The sequence below is a fragment of the Acipenser ruthenus genome, chromosome 2 (genome assembly GCF_902713425.1).
Source record: "Acipenser ruthenus chromosome 2, fAciRut3.2 maternal haplotype, whole genome shotgun sequence".
NCBI lineage: Eukaryota > Metazoa > Chordata > Actinopteri > Acipenseriformes > Acipenseridae > Acipenser > Acipenser ruthenus.
The window spans coordinates 10,920,685-10,934,863 of record NC_081190.1 but is presented as its reverse complement, the minus strand read 5'-3'; the positions used below and the strand labels follow the sequence as shown (position 1 = coordinate 10,934,863).

General features: G+C 37.3%; 1 protein-coding gene across 1 annotated transcript; it reads left to right on the top strand.

Moving 5' to 3' along the window:
- The first annotated feature begins 1,135 nt into the window (after positions 1 to 1,135).
- Positions 1,136 to 9,308, top strand: LOC117403618 (activated RNA polymerase II transcriptional coactivator p15). Its single transcript, XM_058989236.1, has 5 exons — positions 1,136 to 1,284; positions 2,378 to 2,450; positions 4,394 to 4,519; positions 4,986 to 5,094; positions 8,925 to 9,308. Exons 2-5 carry the CDS (start codon positions 2,379 to 2,381, stop codon positions 9,002 to 9,004), a joined length of 387 nt encoding a protein of 128 aa, XP_058845219.1. The 5' UTR covers positions 1,136 to 1,284; position 2,378; the 3' UTR covers positions 9,005 to 9,308.
- The last annotated feature ends 4,871 nt before the right edge of the window (positions 9,309 to 14,179 follow it).

Sequence of the window (14,179 nt, the reverse complement as noted above, 5' to 3'; positions counted from 1 at the left end):
GGAGAGTTACGAGGGTGTGGTTTCCATCGAGGGACTGCTGTGCTGCTGCCAGCGGTGTCTGTTCTTTAAACATGTAACCCACTCTGAGACAACAGTGACTTTCTCTGCTCAACCGCAGGCTTTTAATGACAAGCCGAGGAGTTTAAAAAGATTCCGACATCTGAGAAAATGTAGCCAATCACAGCGGTCCCTTGGTTGAAACCACACCCTCGTCACTCGCCTAGGTCCTTTCCTGTGATGGGAACGAGCCTCGACCCTTACACCAGGTGACATGACCCAGGGAGTGCACTGCTGCCTGAGGACACACACACATATCTTTAACTGAGTATGGTACCAGATATCATGCATTCAAATGAAAATAGCAAGCAGGCGTGCACAGCAGGGAAGAGTTTGGGAACAATGGTCCCCAGCAGAAGATTCATACCCCATAGTGACAGGTTATAGTGTAGGCAGGTGTAGGCAGTGAATGGAGCCTACACATGTACATTGTGTTGCATGCCTTAGAGCTCTGCATATAGCTAGAGAACCACTTGTCCAAATAGGATGAAACTTGATAGGGCATTCTTTAGCACAAGATATTAAGTGTATGATACTCTTGGGGTTTATAATCTGTCTGTCTGACTGTCTGTTTACCAGTATGGAGAACCGTATAGCCAACTGTGATGGAACCTGCTTAGGACATCCTTTAAAACAAGCTATTTAGAGTGTTAGAATTCACAACAGTCGCAATAGCACTCCCAGGATGAGTTCTGCATTATTTAGAATAAGCAAGCACGTCAGCGAACCCACCTTGGACGTACGTTTATAATGAGAGCCGTCAGGATAATGAACACGTTTAGCACTATGGCCTGTATGTATCAACTGCATGTTTATGCAGAAATGTAAGTTTATGGATAGACATAAACTACTATGACACGTTCAATAACTAAATCATTTCTTTTTCAAATGTCATAGTAACTGGAGAAACGGTTCTATAGATACGGTATATTTAAACATGCAGAGTGATTAACACAGTAAGATGGACAGACACAGCCTCCATATAGACCCCGATTGGGATACAGTTATTAATGTGTGCTATCATTAGCAAGTTTCCTGAAACCAGTTTAACAGCCCTTGTTAAACAGAACTCCAATTCCCACAATCCAATACGATGACCGCGTGACGGTGCAGTCCAATAGCTGCAAAGTAGGTTAGCAACTGCGGATTGACTACATACAGCTGCAACTTCCCGATTGACATTAAGACCAGTACCAGCAATATTCAAACCTGCTAGTACTGCTGTAGGTAAGTAATCCATTTTGTTCTGTGCTATATCAACTCAACAGTATTTACTTGAGTACACCGGCTAGGATAAATAAACGAGGCTTCCCCTCGGTTAGGAGTACAGGCAGCTACAATGAAAGAAAAGCACAGGCCCGAAGTCGACGGTAAAGAAAGAAAGGATGCGCTCGCTCCAACACTGACTATCGGGTTTAATACTGTAGCAGTACTGCATGGCTGCTTACGCATCCAGACGTAAATGTGATTGATTACTAATGTAGAAGTAATCAAACGAAAAACGGGCGTGCAGGGTGTTGAGGCTTTTATCTTGGCGTTATTCGTTTGTTTGAAACGCTTTCTTTAATGATATTAAGGTTCCGTGCAAAACAAAGGATGTTGGGGTTTGCAAAAAACTAAACGAGATAGAAAATGAAACGCTCCATTTAAAAGACCATGTTGTCATTGTACTCTGTTTAATTAAAGGAGCTTTCAACATAATACAAAAATCAATTGACATGTTTACGATGCTTTGAAAAAAGGCCTTAAGAAAAAAATAACCAAATTCTTCTAATTCTTCTAATTGGCAAATAACAATATAATTTAAAAGAAATAACAATTCTAATAGTTTCAGGTAAACATTACCCTTGAAAAAAATATATTAATGTCTCAAATGTGACTCCTGTTAGTTAGCAATTATAAAAACAAATATTAATAATGCCTCAAATGTGACTGCTGTGAGTTAGCAATTATTACAACCCGAGCAAATCTATAATACAATTTTAATACAGTGTCCAAGACGCATGGTGGCCGTTAGTACAGAATTGAGTTTTCATTCTAGGGCAAGATACAACACCCTTGATACGGCTATATTCTTATTGTTGGGGTGTTATGAAATATCCATAACTTGCATAAACCATGCCTGTACACCACTGTCTGAAAGTCACGTATTGGTGTTCCACATTTCAGAATTCATTCTTTTTCAAGTTCCTTATACAATGACTCTCCGTCACTGGGTTCAGTGAAAACAAATTGACAAGCCCTATAATCTCATCATCTCCTGAGAGAGGGACCCTGGAGCCACCTGCTGATTTAAGCTTTGTGTTTCCTTTACGTACAGAATGCCAAAATCAAAGGAAGTTCTGTCCAGTTCCTCTTCTGACTCTGATTCAGACAGTGAAGTGGATAAGAAGGTATGGCCCTTTTACACCGATGCTTTCCTTTTATTCAAGTGTTTCGAATCATTCTAAGTAGCTCTGGGTTGTGTTACACAATGTCTAATACCGTGTTAATACTATTACTGTTGTGCTTTGGATCTGAAAGGCGCTACAGAATTGTGAATTGTATTGTATGAGCCAGCAGAGTTGAAAAGGTCACAGCCGTATGACATTTCCTAAGAAGCAGGAAGTCCTAAAAAGCAGTCGGCATCTAGGATTCCACAGGCACAGATAATGCTAGGTGGATTCTGATACAGAGAAAAAGCATTGTAATCAAATACTGGAGCAACAGAACTCAGAACCTCTCCATAACTGTAAGCACCATGACAAGGAAAAGGCAAACACTAAGTCAAATGACATTTGTAGCTATTTACCCTTCAATTGTTTATTTTCAATAAAATAAAATAATGAATGTCAGGAAATGTTCTTTATTAGTCAGAACATTAATCTTTTAGTTAAGCAATAACAAACATTTGTGTGTATGTTATTGAAGATTTCAAGATATATTGTGTGACAAAGCCATAGACATTTTTACTGTCCACAGATAACAGGTAATGTACAGACCCAAATGTTCATTATTGCTTTTCAGTCATTTGGAACTCAACATAAAAGTAAAGGTAAAATATATTTTTGCATTGCTGTTAACTGAAGATATTGCAGAGAACAGAGTTATATTACCACAGCTATACTCAATTTACTGTACAGCTATGGTTGCACGTTTTGCATCACAGCTTTAGGATTGAGCCATAATTAATCCCTTAAGTGGTAGGGGACTCACGGCGTACGTCCTCCGATATTTCATGCAGTCTTTCCCATGTTTCACGCTTCAGAAATTGTATTGAGTGTGTGGAGGGTTTAATCGCTTGAAATATGTGAATGGTGTATCGGTTACATCATTTAAACAGTGGACGAGTGACGTCTAAACTAGCCTGTAGGATTTCTGTTTTTCATTCTGGAATCCCGCAAGTCAAATGAAATTAAAGTCTGTATTATATTGTGGATGCTGCTTTAATCTGAGCCATTTGTGATGGCTACAACATTTAGGGGATTCAAGGAGCTATTTTGTTAAACTCTGTTATTTTTAATAGTTTTGTTCAGAACAAATCTCTCTCTCTCTCTCTCTCTCTCTCTCTCTCTCTCTCTCTCTCTCTCTCTCTCTCTCTCTCTCTCTCTCTCTCACACCAGGGACAAATATAGTTGTATTTTATTTGTAAACACCAACAATTTCAAATAGCTGACATATTTAAATATATATCCTCAAATAAATCAATTTTGTTTTTAAATATTCAAATAATTGCTTTCTGCAATGTGTATTTAATTATTTACAATTTGTATTTACTTATTTTAAAATAAGTTATTTTTCACAAAAGATTTATAACTATTTATCCCAGGTCTTTATGTATGTATGGATAGATAGATAGATAGATAGATAGAGAGATATTTTATTTAATATAATGTAATCAAGGAAACTACAAAATTATATTGCAAAATTCTACCGGAAGCCATAATAGTAGTACAGTATTTCGTGTTCGATTTTGAAACATCACATTTTTTCAATTGTCAGTTTTTCGTTAAATATATGGAAAACTACAAAGCGGTACGTAATTCAGTATGTTAACTTAACATTATTCAGCAGGTTTCATTCGAATATGAAGCACATTTTGTTCATTCTATAGGGTGATGCAAAACTTTTGGCCTGAGATGTACTTGGTTCATGATTTAAACAAACCTTCTCAGCCAATTAGTGTCAAGATTTCTCCCTATTGTGATTGAATACAGTATCTTGGGTTTTCTTATGAACACTTTTTCACGGCGATTGTTTTTCCCCCGTACGTAATTCATGTGTTTTCAATGCGTAAACCCCCCTGTACGCAGCTTATCTGGAGCGCTGACTGTATCTGTGTATATTGTTTTCATAGGCAAAAAGGAAGAAGCCATCTGCCCCCGAGAAGCCATCAAAGAAACAGAAGAGTGGTGAGAGTTCCAGAGCTGGGGGAGGAGCTTCCTCCAAGAGCAGCAATGATAAGGATGACAACATGTTTCAGGTAGCACTTCAACCCCCTTTACCAGCATCCCATTCTCTGGCATTGTCCAGGGAGTAGAACCTGCATGAACAGCGTCCTGTTCTTGCCAGTCTGTAAACCCCTGGACACATTTCCTTTTTGTTGTTAACCCCAACAGTAGTGGTTTCTGCTGCTGGGGGGGGCGCTTTATTGAGTTATAATATCAGTGTTAAAACATTGATTGTAACTGTTAATCCATTTGTTTTCTTTTTCAATAGACAATGATCATAATCCATTGTATTCTACAGTACATAAGTTTGATTGATTGCTGAAAACATTTGTGTAACCCTGTGTGCTCCTTCACGTCAGAGCCATGTTTAAACAGTGCAGGTATTTGTACTTGTGGGTTATGCACGGCATGTAATAGTGTCATATGAGAGAGAGAGAGAGAGACACAGATAGAGATAGAGAGATGCCAGACTGTTATTAATCAATGTCCTCCACACAGATTGGGAAGATGAGGTATGTCAGTGTCCGGGAATTTAAAGGCAAAGTCCTGATTGACATCAGAGAATACTGGATGGACCAAGAAGGAGAGATGAAACCTGGAAGAAAAGGTAAAAGAACCTGAACTTTTAATGATGATTGTTTTACGTGTTGTTTTTCTGGGGAAGTTTTTAATTGACACACATGCTTTCATTGCAGTGTATAGCTTTCCTTTGCTTAGTCAGCAGTAAGCAACCTGTATAACATGCTGTTGTGCTTTACTGACCAAAATATTGAAGCCATATTGAGAACATCATTTCGTGCTAATTAATTTGAGCAAGTTAACTCGTGTTACTTTATGGATTGTTTTAAGGGCTGTTCAGAAACATTCTTAGGTTTATTGGTTCATGTTAATGGAGAATAAACCCCTAACCTCTAAAAAGGGAAAAATTATTTTCTACTACACAAAGGCCCATTGACCTTTATAATGTGCACTATTGAACACAAATAACCAAACTTTATGCTTCAGACAAGAATAATAAACATATACCTATACACCAAGAATAATGAACATGTACCTATACACCAAGAATAATGAACATGTACCTATACACCAAGAATAATGAACATGTACCTATACACCAAGAATAATGAACATATACCTATGCACCAAGAATAATGAACATGTACCTATACACCAAGAATAATGAACATGTACCTATACACCAAGAATAATGAACATATACCTATGCACCAAGAATAATGAACATGTACCTATACACCAAGAATAATGAACATATACCTATGCACCAAGAATAATGAACATATACCTATGCACCAAGAATAATGAACATATACCTATACACCAAGAATAATGAACATATACCTATACACCAAGAATAATGAACATGTACCTATACACCAAGAATAATGAACATGTACCTATACACCAAGAATAATGAACATGTACCTATACACCAAGAATAATGAACATGTACCTATACACCAAGAATAATGAACATGTACCTATACACCAAGAATAATGAACATGTACCTATACACCAAGAATAATGAACATGTACCTATACACCAAGAATAATGAACATGTACCTATACACCAAGAATAATGAACATGTACCTATACACCAAGAATAATGAACATGTACCTATACACCAAGAATAATGAACATGTACCTATACACCAAGAATAATGAACATGTACCTATACACCAAGAATAATGAACATGTACCTATACACCAAGAATAATGAACATGTACCTATACACCAAGAATAATGAACATGTACCTATACACCAAGAATAATGAACATGTACCTATACACCAAGAATAATGAACATGTACCTATACACCAAGAATAATGAAAATGTACCTATACACCAAGAATAATGAACATGTACCTATACACCAAGAATAATGAACATGTACCTATACACCAAGAATAATGAACATGTACCTATACACCAAGAATAATGAACATGTACCTATACACCAAGAATAATGAACATGTACCTATACACCAAGAATAATGAACATATACCTATACACCAAGAATAATGAACATATACCTATACACCAAGAATAATGAAAATGTACCTATACACCAAGAATAATGAACATATACCTACACACCAAGAATAATGAACATATACCTATGCACCAAGAATAATGAACATATACCTATGCACCAAGAATAATGAACATATACCTATGCACCAAGAATAATGAACATATACCTACGCACCAAGAATAATGAACATATACCTACGCACCAAGAATAATGAACATATACCTATGCACCAAGAATAATGAACATATACCTATGCACCAAGAATAATGAACATATACCTATGCACCAAGAATAATGAACATATACCTATACACCAAGAATAATGAACATATACCTATACACCAAGAATAATGAAAATGTACCTATACACCAAGAATAATGAAAATATACCTATACACCAGCTGTTGTGTGTATTCTTTTTTGAACGTTTCTTTAAATGTTTGCTTTCATGAAGACTCTTGCCTCATCCTCATTTAAAAAGACTTCTTAACCAGTTAGACATTTTGGAAAGTCTGCCTTGGGCTTGCAGCTGGAGAATGTTTTATGATGTCTAATAAAATTCAAATATATATCACAGACATCATTGAAACCTGCCTGCCACCAAGCACAAAAACCACAGGTAACGTGACATGGGGCAGATTGATCCTATTCAGTATCATACACTATACAGAGATGTATCAAAAGCACAAACATGATTTTACAAAACAAATAGTCAATATGAAGAGAAGAAAGTGAAGAAAGCAGTTAGTCAGAGGTGTTCTCTATGAAGAAAGCAGTTACAGGTCAGAGGTGTTCTCTATGAAGAAAGCAGTTACAGGTCAGAGGTGTTCTCTCTGAAGAAAGCAGTTACAGGTCAGAGGTGTTCTCTATGAAGAAAGCAGTTACAGGTCAGAGGTGTTCTCTATGAAGAAAGCAGTTACAGGTCAGAGGTGTTCTCTGAAGAAAGCAGTTACAGGTCAGAGGTGTTCTCTATAAAGAAAGCAGTTACAGGTCAGAGGTGTTCTCTTTGAAGAAAGCAGTTACAGGTCAGAGGTGTTCTCTATAAAGAAAGCAGTTAGTCAGAGGTGTTCTCTATGAAGAAAGCAGTTACAGGTCAGAGGTGTTCTCTATAAAGAAAGCAGTTACAGGTCAGAGGTGTTCTCTATGAAGAAAGCAGTTACAGGTCAGAGGTGTTCTCTTTGAAGAAAGCAGTTACAGGTCAGAGGTGTTCTCTATAAAGAAAGCAGTTACAGGTCAGAGGTGTTCTCTTTGAAGAAAGCAGTTACAGGTCAGAGGTGTTCTCTATAAAGAAAGCAGTTACAGGTCAGAGGTGTTCTCTATGAAGAAAGCAGTTACAGGTCAGAGGTGTTCTCTTTGAAGAAAGCAGTTACAGGTCAGAGGTGTTCTCTATAAAGAAAGCAGTTACAGGTCAGAGGTGTTCTCTTTGAAGAAAGCAGTTACAGGTCAGAGGTGTTCTCTATAAAGAAAGCAGTTACAGGTCAGAGGTGTTCTCTATGAAGAAAGCAGTTACAGATCAGAGGTGTTCTCTATGAAGAAAGCAGTTACAGGTCAGAGGTCTTCTCTATGAAGAAAGCAGTTACAGATCAGAGGTGTTCTCTATAAAGAAAGCAGTTACAGGTCAGAGGTCTTCTCTATAAAGAAAGCAGTTACAGATCAGAGGTGTTCTCTATAAAGAAAGCAGTTACAGGTCAGAGGTGTTCTCTATGAAGAAAGCAGTTACAGATCAGAGGTGTTCTCTATAAAGAAAGCAGTTACAGGTCATAGATCTTCTCTATGAAGAAAGCAGTTGCAGGTCAGAGGTGTTCTCTTTGAAGAAAGCAGTTACAGGTCAGAGGTGTTCTCTATAAAGAAAGCAGTTACAGGTCAGAGGTGTTCTCTATGAAGAAAGCAGTTACAGATCAGAGGTGTTCTCTATAAAGAAAGCAGTTACAGGTCAGAGGTCTTCTCTATGAAGAAAGCAGTTACAGATCAGAGGTGTTCTCTATAAAGAAAGCAGTTACAGGTCATAGATCTTCTCTATGAAGAAAGCAGTTGCAGGTCAGAGGTGTTCTCTTTGAAGAAAGCAGTTACAGATCAGAGGTGTTCTCTATGAAGAAAGCAGTTACAGGTTATAGGTCTTCTCTATGAAGAAAGCAGTTGCAGGTCAGTTACGTTCTCTACTAGCTACAGGGTGACTGAGCAGAAGTGTTCTCCATGCCTAACTAATCCCAAACGACTTACCTTTTACATGCAAAAGCATATCACACCCAGATTCCACCCTGCTTGTAACCTGGCAAAGATTGAAAAATTGAGCACTCAATAAACATTTGTTTGCATAAATGGTTTTGGCCTTTGCTATCCTTTTTCATGAAAAATCTATCATTGTTATTTCAGGAATTTCTTTAAACCCAGAGCAGTGGAACCAGCTCAAAGATCAGATCTCTGAAATCGATGATGCAGTGAAGAAAATCTAGTGGACGCTGTTGAGAAATTGAGCTTGCTTTTCTTTTTGTAGATCTTATTAACCACAAACTTTTACACTGGCATATGTTTTCTAAATGACAAATTAAAAAAAATAAAAAAACTTAGACTTTTTTAAAAATAAATTGTGTATATTTGCAGTTAAGTATTCTTTGAAACTTTCTATGCATGTGCATCCAAACGTGTGAAAAGCAAGACAGGTGGTAGTTTTGACTTTTTTTTTTTTTTTACTGCTTGTGTTTAGGGGGGTGGGCACAGTGGTTCTTAATGTACAATAAAAGCTGTTTAAAGCTTGAATTCATGTCTCATTTTTTGTTGGAAGCCTCCCATGTCAAACTTATCCAAAGGCTTGGTTGGGACATTCTTAAAGAGTGAGTAGCGGGGTTCCGAAAAATATATTGTTATATGTCCCCACGTGTTGCTACAACTGTTTAATTAAAATACCTGTAATTTTTATTTTCATTGTTAACATCCTGGCAAGTTGTTACACTTTCAAAGATCTGTTGAAAATGTCCACTGTAGTGCACTGAGGTGTGCGATCTGTCCTCTAAATCAGTGGTTCCCAACCCTGGTCCTGGGCACCCCCTGTGTCTGCTGGTTTTCATTCCAACTGAGCTTTGTTACTTAACTAGACCCTTAATTGAACTGATAATTTGCTTAATTAGACCTTGTTTTCAGCCCTTAAACAGTTGCAGAGTTCAAGTTGCTTTTCAAATGTTATAGCTAAGTACTTTGAGGATTAGTAGGGGCTCTGTTCGTCCATCCATGTGAGCTTGTGTCACACTTACACTAATGGATGGTAATTAGGAGTGCTAGATTTCGTTTAATACATGTTTAAACTTTTACAAATATATAGTTTAAACGTTAAAATAAAAACATTTTGAGTAGACGCTGTGTAAGGGGGGTAGTATGCGCCCCCCTCGATGTGCGGCCTCGACAGCAGGAGAAAACTGCAAGTCGGACATCTTGGGGAAAGCACGTTACCTGCAAGGGCTCTGAGCATTTTAAAATAAATAGCTTTCTACAAATTACAGCATATATGTCTATAAATAGGTATTTTACATCAGATTTTCTACTCTCCTTAAATGCAATTGATACCTGTTAATCCATTTGTGTATCTCAATCACAACTGAGAAACTCGTTAATAGTAAAATTGGTTTAATTTACATTTTTTGTTCTTCCTGTGAAACCACTAACAGGCTTTTAAACCATAAGTCTTACTTTTTCATTTAATGCCGAAGCGACTCGTCTATTAATTTAAATACAGTTACTCGTCCTAACGATTGTAATAGTGTGTCCAGCAAACACTTTATTTTTCATTATAGCTTGAATAAAGATTAGTTGCTTATTAACATGTGGCAATCTCGATTGTATGTTCTGCTTGTGATGAAAAATGAAGGCTTGGCCTGTTTAAAAGCCCAGTTGACAGAAAAAATAACTAAATTAAGCACTATATATAAATAAATGTATAAAAACAGTGAGCAATATGAAATAGCAAAAGAAACAGTAAAACACACAATAACTTTGTGGAGACACTTCTAAACATATTCTACATGATGTAATGCCACTTTGAAGTATACATGACCACGATTGAATACCCGTTATAAACCATTAGCTGCCCATTTCTATCTAATATCTAAGATTATTGGGTCCATTTTACTTCTTGGGTTCTGGATGAGAAATATCTAACACTAGGAGTTACTGTCTTAGTGTTTGGCACACAGCTGTTTTCTTTGGTTTTCTAACTTCACTTCCATAACCAGTGTTGTTTAGTGAAAAGGAACCCTTTCACTGCTGTTTTTCTTTCAACTCCCATATCAGATCTGTGAACTTTAACTGTTTCAGTGCCTGTTGTTTATAACCACATGCTGTGATAGTCTCTTTCACATTGTTTATAACCACATGCTGTGATAGTCTCTTTCACATTGTTTATAACCATATGCTGTGATAGTCTCTTTCACATTGTTTATAACCATATGCTGTGATAGTCTCTTTCACATTGTTTGTAACCACATGCTGTGATAGTCTCTTTCACATTGTTTGTAACCACATGCTGTGATAGTCTCTTTCACATTGTTTATAACCACGTGCTGGGATAGTCTCTTTCACATTGTTTGTAACCACGTGCAGAGATAGTCTCTTTCACATTGTTTGTAACCACATGCTGTGATAGTCTCTTTCACATTGTTTATAACCACATGCTGTGATAGTCTCTTTCACATTGTTTATAACCACATGCAGGGATAGTCTCTTTCACATTGTTTATAACCACGTGCTGTGATAGTCTCTTTCACATTGTTTGTAACCACATGCTGTGATAGTCTCTTTCACATTGTTTATAACCACGTGCTGTGATAGTCTCTTTCACATTGTTTATAACCACATGCTGTGATACAGTCTTTCACATTGTTTATAACCACATGCTGTGATAGTCTCTTTCACATTGTTTATAACCACGTGCTGTGATAGTCTCTTTCACATTGTTTATAACCACATGCTGTGATAGTCTCTTTCACATTTGCATTTTACTTCATGTTTACAAACCATATGCCTCTCATGTTGCGCTGCTGGGGATGCTTTGTTTTTTGTTCACAAACTCACATTTCTGGTTTGTATTATTACAGTATTAAGCTCTACTGTTCAGACAAATGTCATTATCTTTCTGTATTGAATCATAGCCATGGTGTCTGTCCATTTAATTCCCAGGAAAGCTTTAAGATAAGCTTATAATGGTTTTAAAAACCAGCCACAGTATCAGTTGGTTTCCAGTTGTTCATTGCTCACTGAGAGAAATGGAATGAATGTATTTGGAAGGGAAGGGTGGGAATACAGGAAGTAAAACTACAGTAAAACCATCCACAATGTTCAGCCCCTTCGGGTAGTTGATTAAATAATATTGAAATATGTGACGAGACATACCCTCCTTCTTGCCACCAGATGGCTCTAGCTGTACAGTGTATGCTGCTCTCGCTGTGTGTACAGGGCTGTAAAATTGGCTGGACCGTATCTGAACTGCACCAGACTAGGTAAACAGTTCCATGTAAAAAAAAAAAAAAAAAAAAAACTGACACTGAAGCATTCAGGTGCAGGATTTACAATCGTGAGATTTATCTTTCTTTATCACACATGGTAACCTTAGCACAGAAATTCAAATGCATGTACATAGACATGGGCTGGGGCAGAACAGTGGAAATGTGTGTGTGTGTGTGAGTGTGTATATAAATAAAATACTGTATTCCTTTATATTTAACACCCTTGAATTAAAGATGCAGCCCAAACTTCAGTGAGCACATTGCCGTATTTAAACCTGGTGTTATATTTGTAATATACTTGCCCTATACAAAGATAAATATTCAGTCTGTCCATGCACATCTGTGCTAGTAATAGAGAATTTGTATAATATCTTCTCTGTGAATGCTGCATCCATACACAATCATACAGTTTTTTCTCCTGTTTACAAGCTAGGATTCACACCTAGCATTCTTAGCTTCAGCTGATTTATATGTTGTCATGGGTGCATTGAAGCAGTTCACTAGTGGTGGCTGCACAACATTCTGTTGCATAATTTCCCACACTTTCTAAGCATATATTATTGTAATATGGCATTTGAAACCAGCTTTTTTAATGAGCATTAACAAAAAAACTAATTATAGTACCTGTAACCTGGCTTGATAAAACAAGAAAGAGGAGAAGATCCTACAATAAATGCAAATATATGCAGTGTTGTTTCATGGGACCCGCTGTATAAGTGGTGAGTGGTGTGCAACTATTCAGCAACCAGCAAGGGAAAGCAGATGTGGTATGTGTCTGTTAATCTGCTTCCCTTAGCCCAGTGGATGCATTATCCAGTGTTTCCACCTGCACAGTCACCTGGTTTGCAGAAGCATTGCGCTCTCATTCGGGTCATGGTGGTTTAATCCCAAAGACAATTTATTGTGACAAGCAACAGTGGTCCAAATCAGAGAAACTGTCACCACTGGACCATGCACCAGATGTTCTTCATGAACCCTAGTGGAAAGTCAATGGGTTTGGAACATGTATTGTACAGTGTTCATTACTTACTCATGTGGTACCCTGGTACTGCAATGCATTAGTAGATTATATTGGTCTGTGCCATTGTAATACCACTGGCATGTGAACATTTGAAAATGTGACCCCTGTGGTACTGTTTTATGATGATTCTAAGATGATTTGGTCTGTTGTTTTTTGCACAAATCTTAGTTACCATTAGAGGTCAGTGTAAGGTAAGAATCCTTGAGAGGATCACAAATCACGTTCCGAGATCGTATAAGGGACTTAGACCAGTGCTAACAAAATCATTAAAACCTATTTTCTTACGCCTTATTTCTTTAAACCCATTATTAAGTATTCACTTTTTGAATAAAAGGAGAATCTTTTAGTTCTTCAGTAGTGTTTTTTATTTATTTATTTTGTCACAATAATTCAGGGTATGCAAATACTTGTAATGCAACTATATGGTACCTTTTCTGCAGATCACATGGTCTGATTGCAGATCAACGATTGGCGAGAGTTTAAACACAACGCATGATTAACAATTAGGTACCAGGAAGCAGCAACAACTTCTCTGCATATTTCTAATAGAAGTGTAAAACACAAGCAAAGAGCCAACAGAAAAAGGGGGACCAGTGATTATGCTGCAAGTGCTGAAGTGCTGTGCTTAGCACTCCTAGAAGCGTAAATTGTGGAAGAATGGAGTAGAAATTCACTGAGGAAGAACATTGTAGTATAAAGTGAAGATAAATGCTGCTTTGACAATGCAAACGTGAAAGGATTTAAGCAAAGTATCCCTTTAAAATATTCCTATACTGCAGCACATAGCAGGAGGTTGAATGTGATCTACTGATTCAGCAAGTATGGGCTTTTTGGGCTTAGCAGTGGAGCGGCTGACTTTGAATTCGTAGGTGTGAATGTAATCCTGGGCTCACCACATTACTATCACACAGCTGTAAATTATTCCTGGCCCCAGGTGGTACAATCTCCAGTTCACCTGAACCAACTCCATGTGTTTTTGTGTACTGTTGCTGGATATACTGCTCAAAGCTGTGATGTCCTTTGTCATTCTGTAATAATTTCATAACCGTTCTAAAAGAATAGTATTGGAAATTACAGAGGGTACTTCATGTATTCCCTATCATTAACAACCGTAA

Coding starts and splice junctions, on each gene's coding strand:
- LOC117403618 (XM_058989236.1), top strand. CDS start 2,379: ATGCCAAAATCAAAGGAAGTTCTGTCCAGTTCCTCTTCTGACTCTGAT. Junction 2,451..4,393: donor ACAGTGAAGTGGATAAGAAG/GTATGGCCCTTT, acceptor TTGTTTTCATAG/GCAAAAAGGAAGAAGCCATC. Junction 4,520..4,985: donor AGGATGACAACATGTTTCAG/GTAGCACTTCAA, acceptor TCCTCCACACAG/ATTGGGAAGATGAGGTATGT.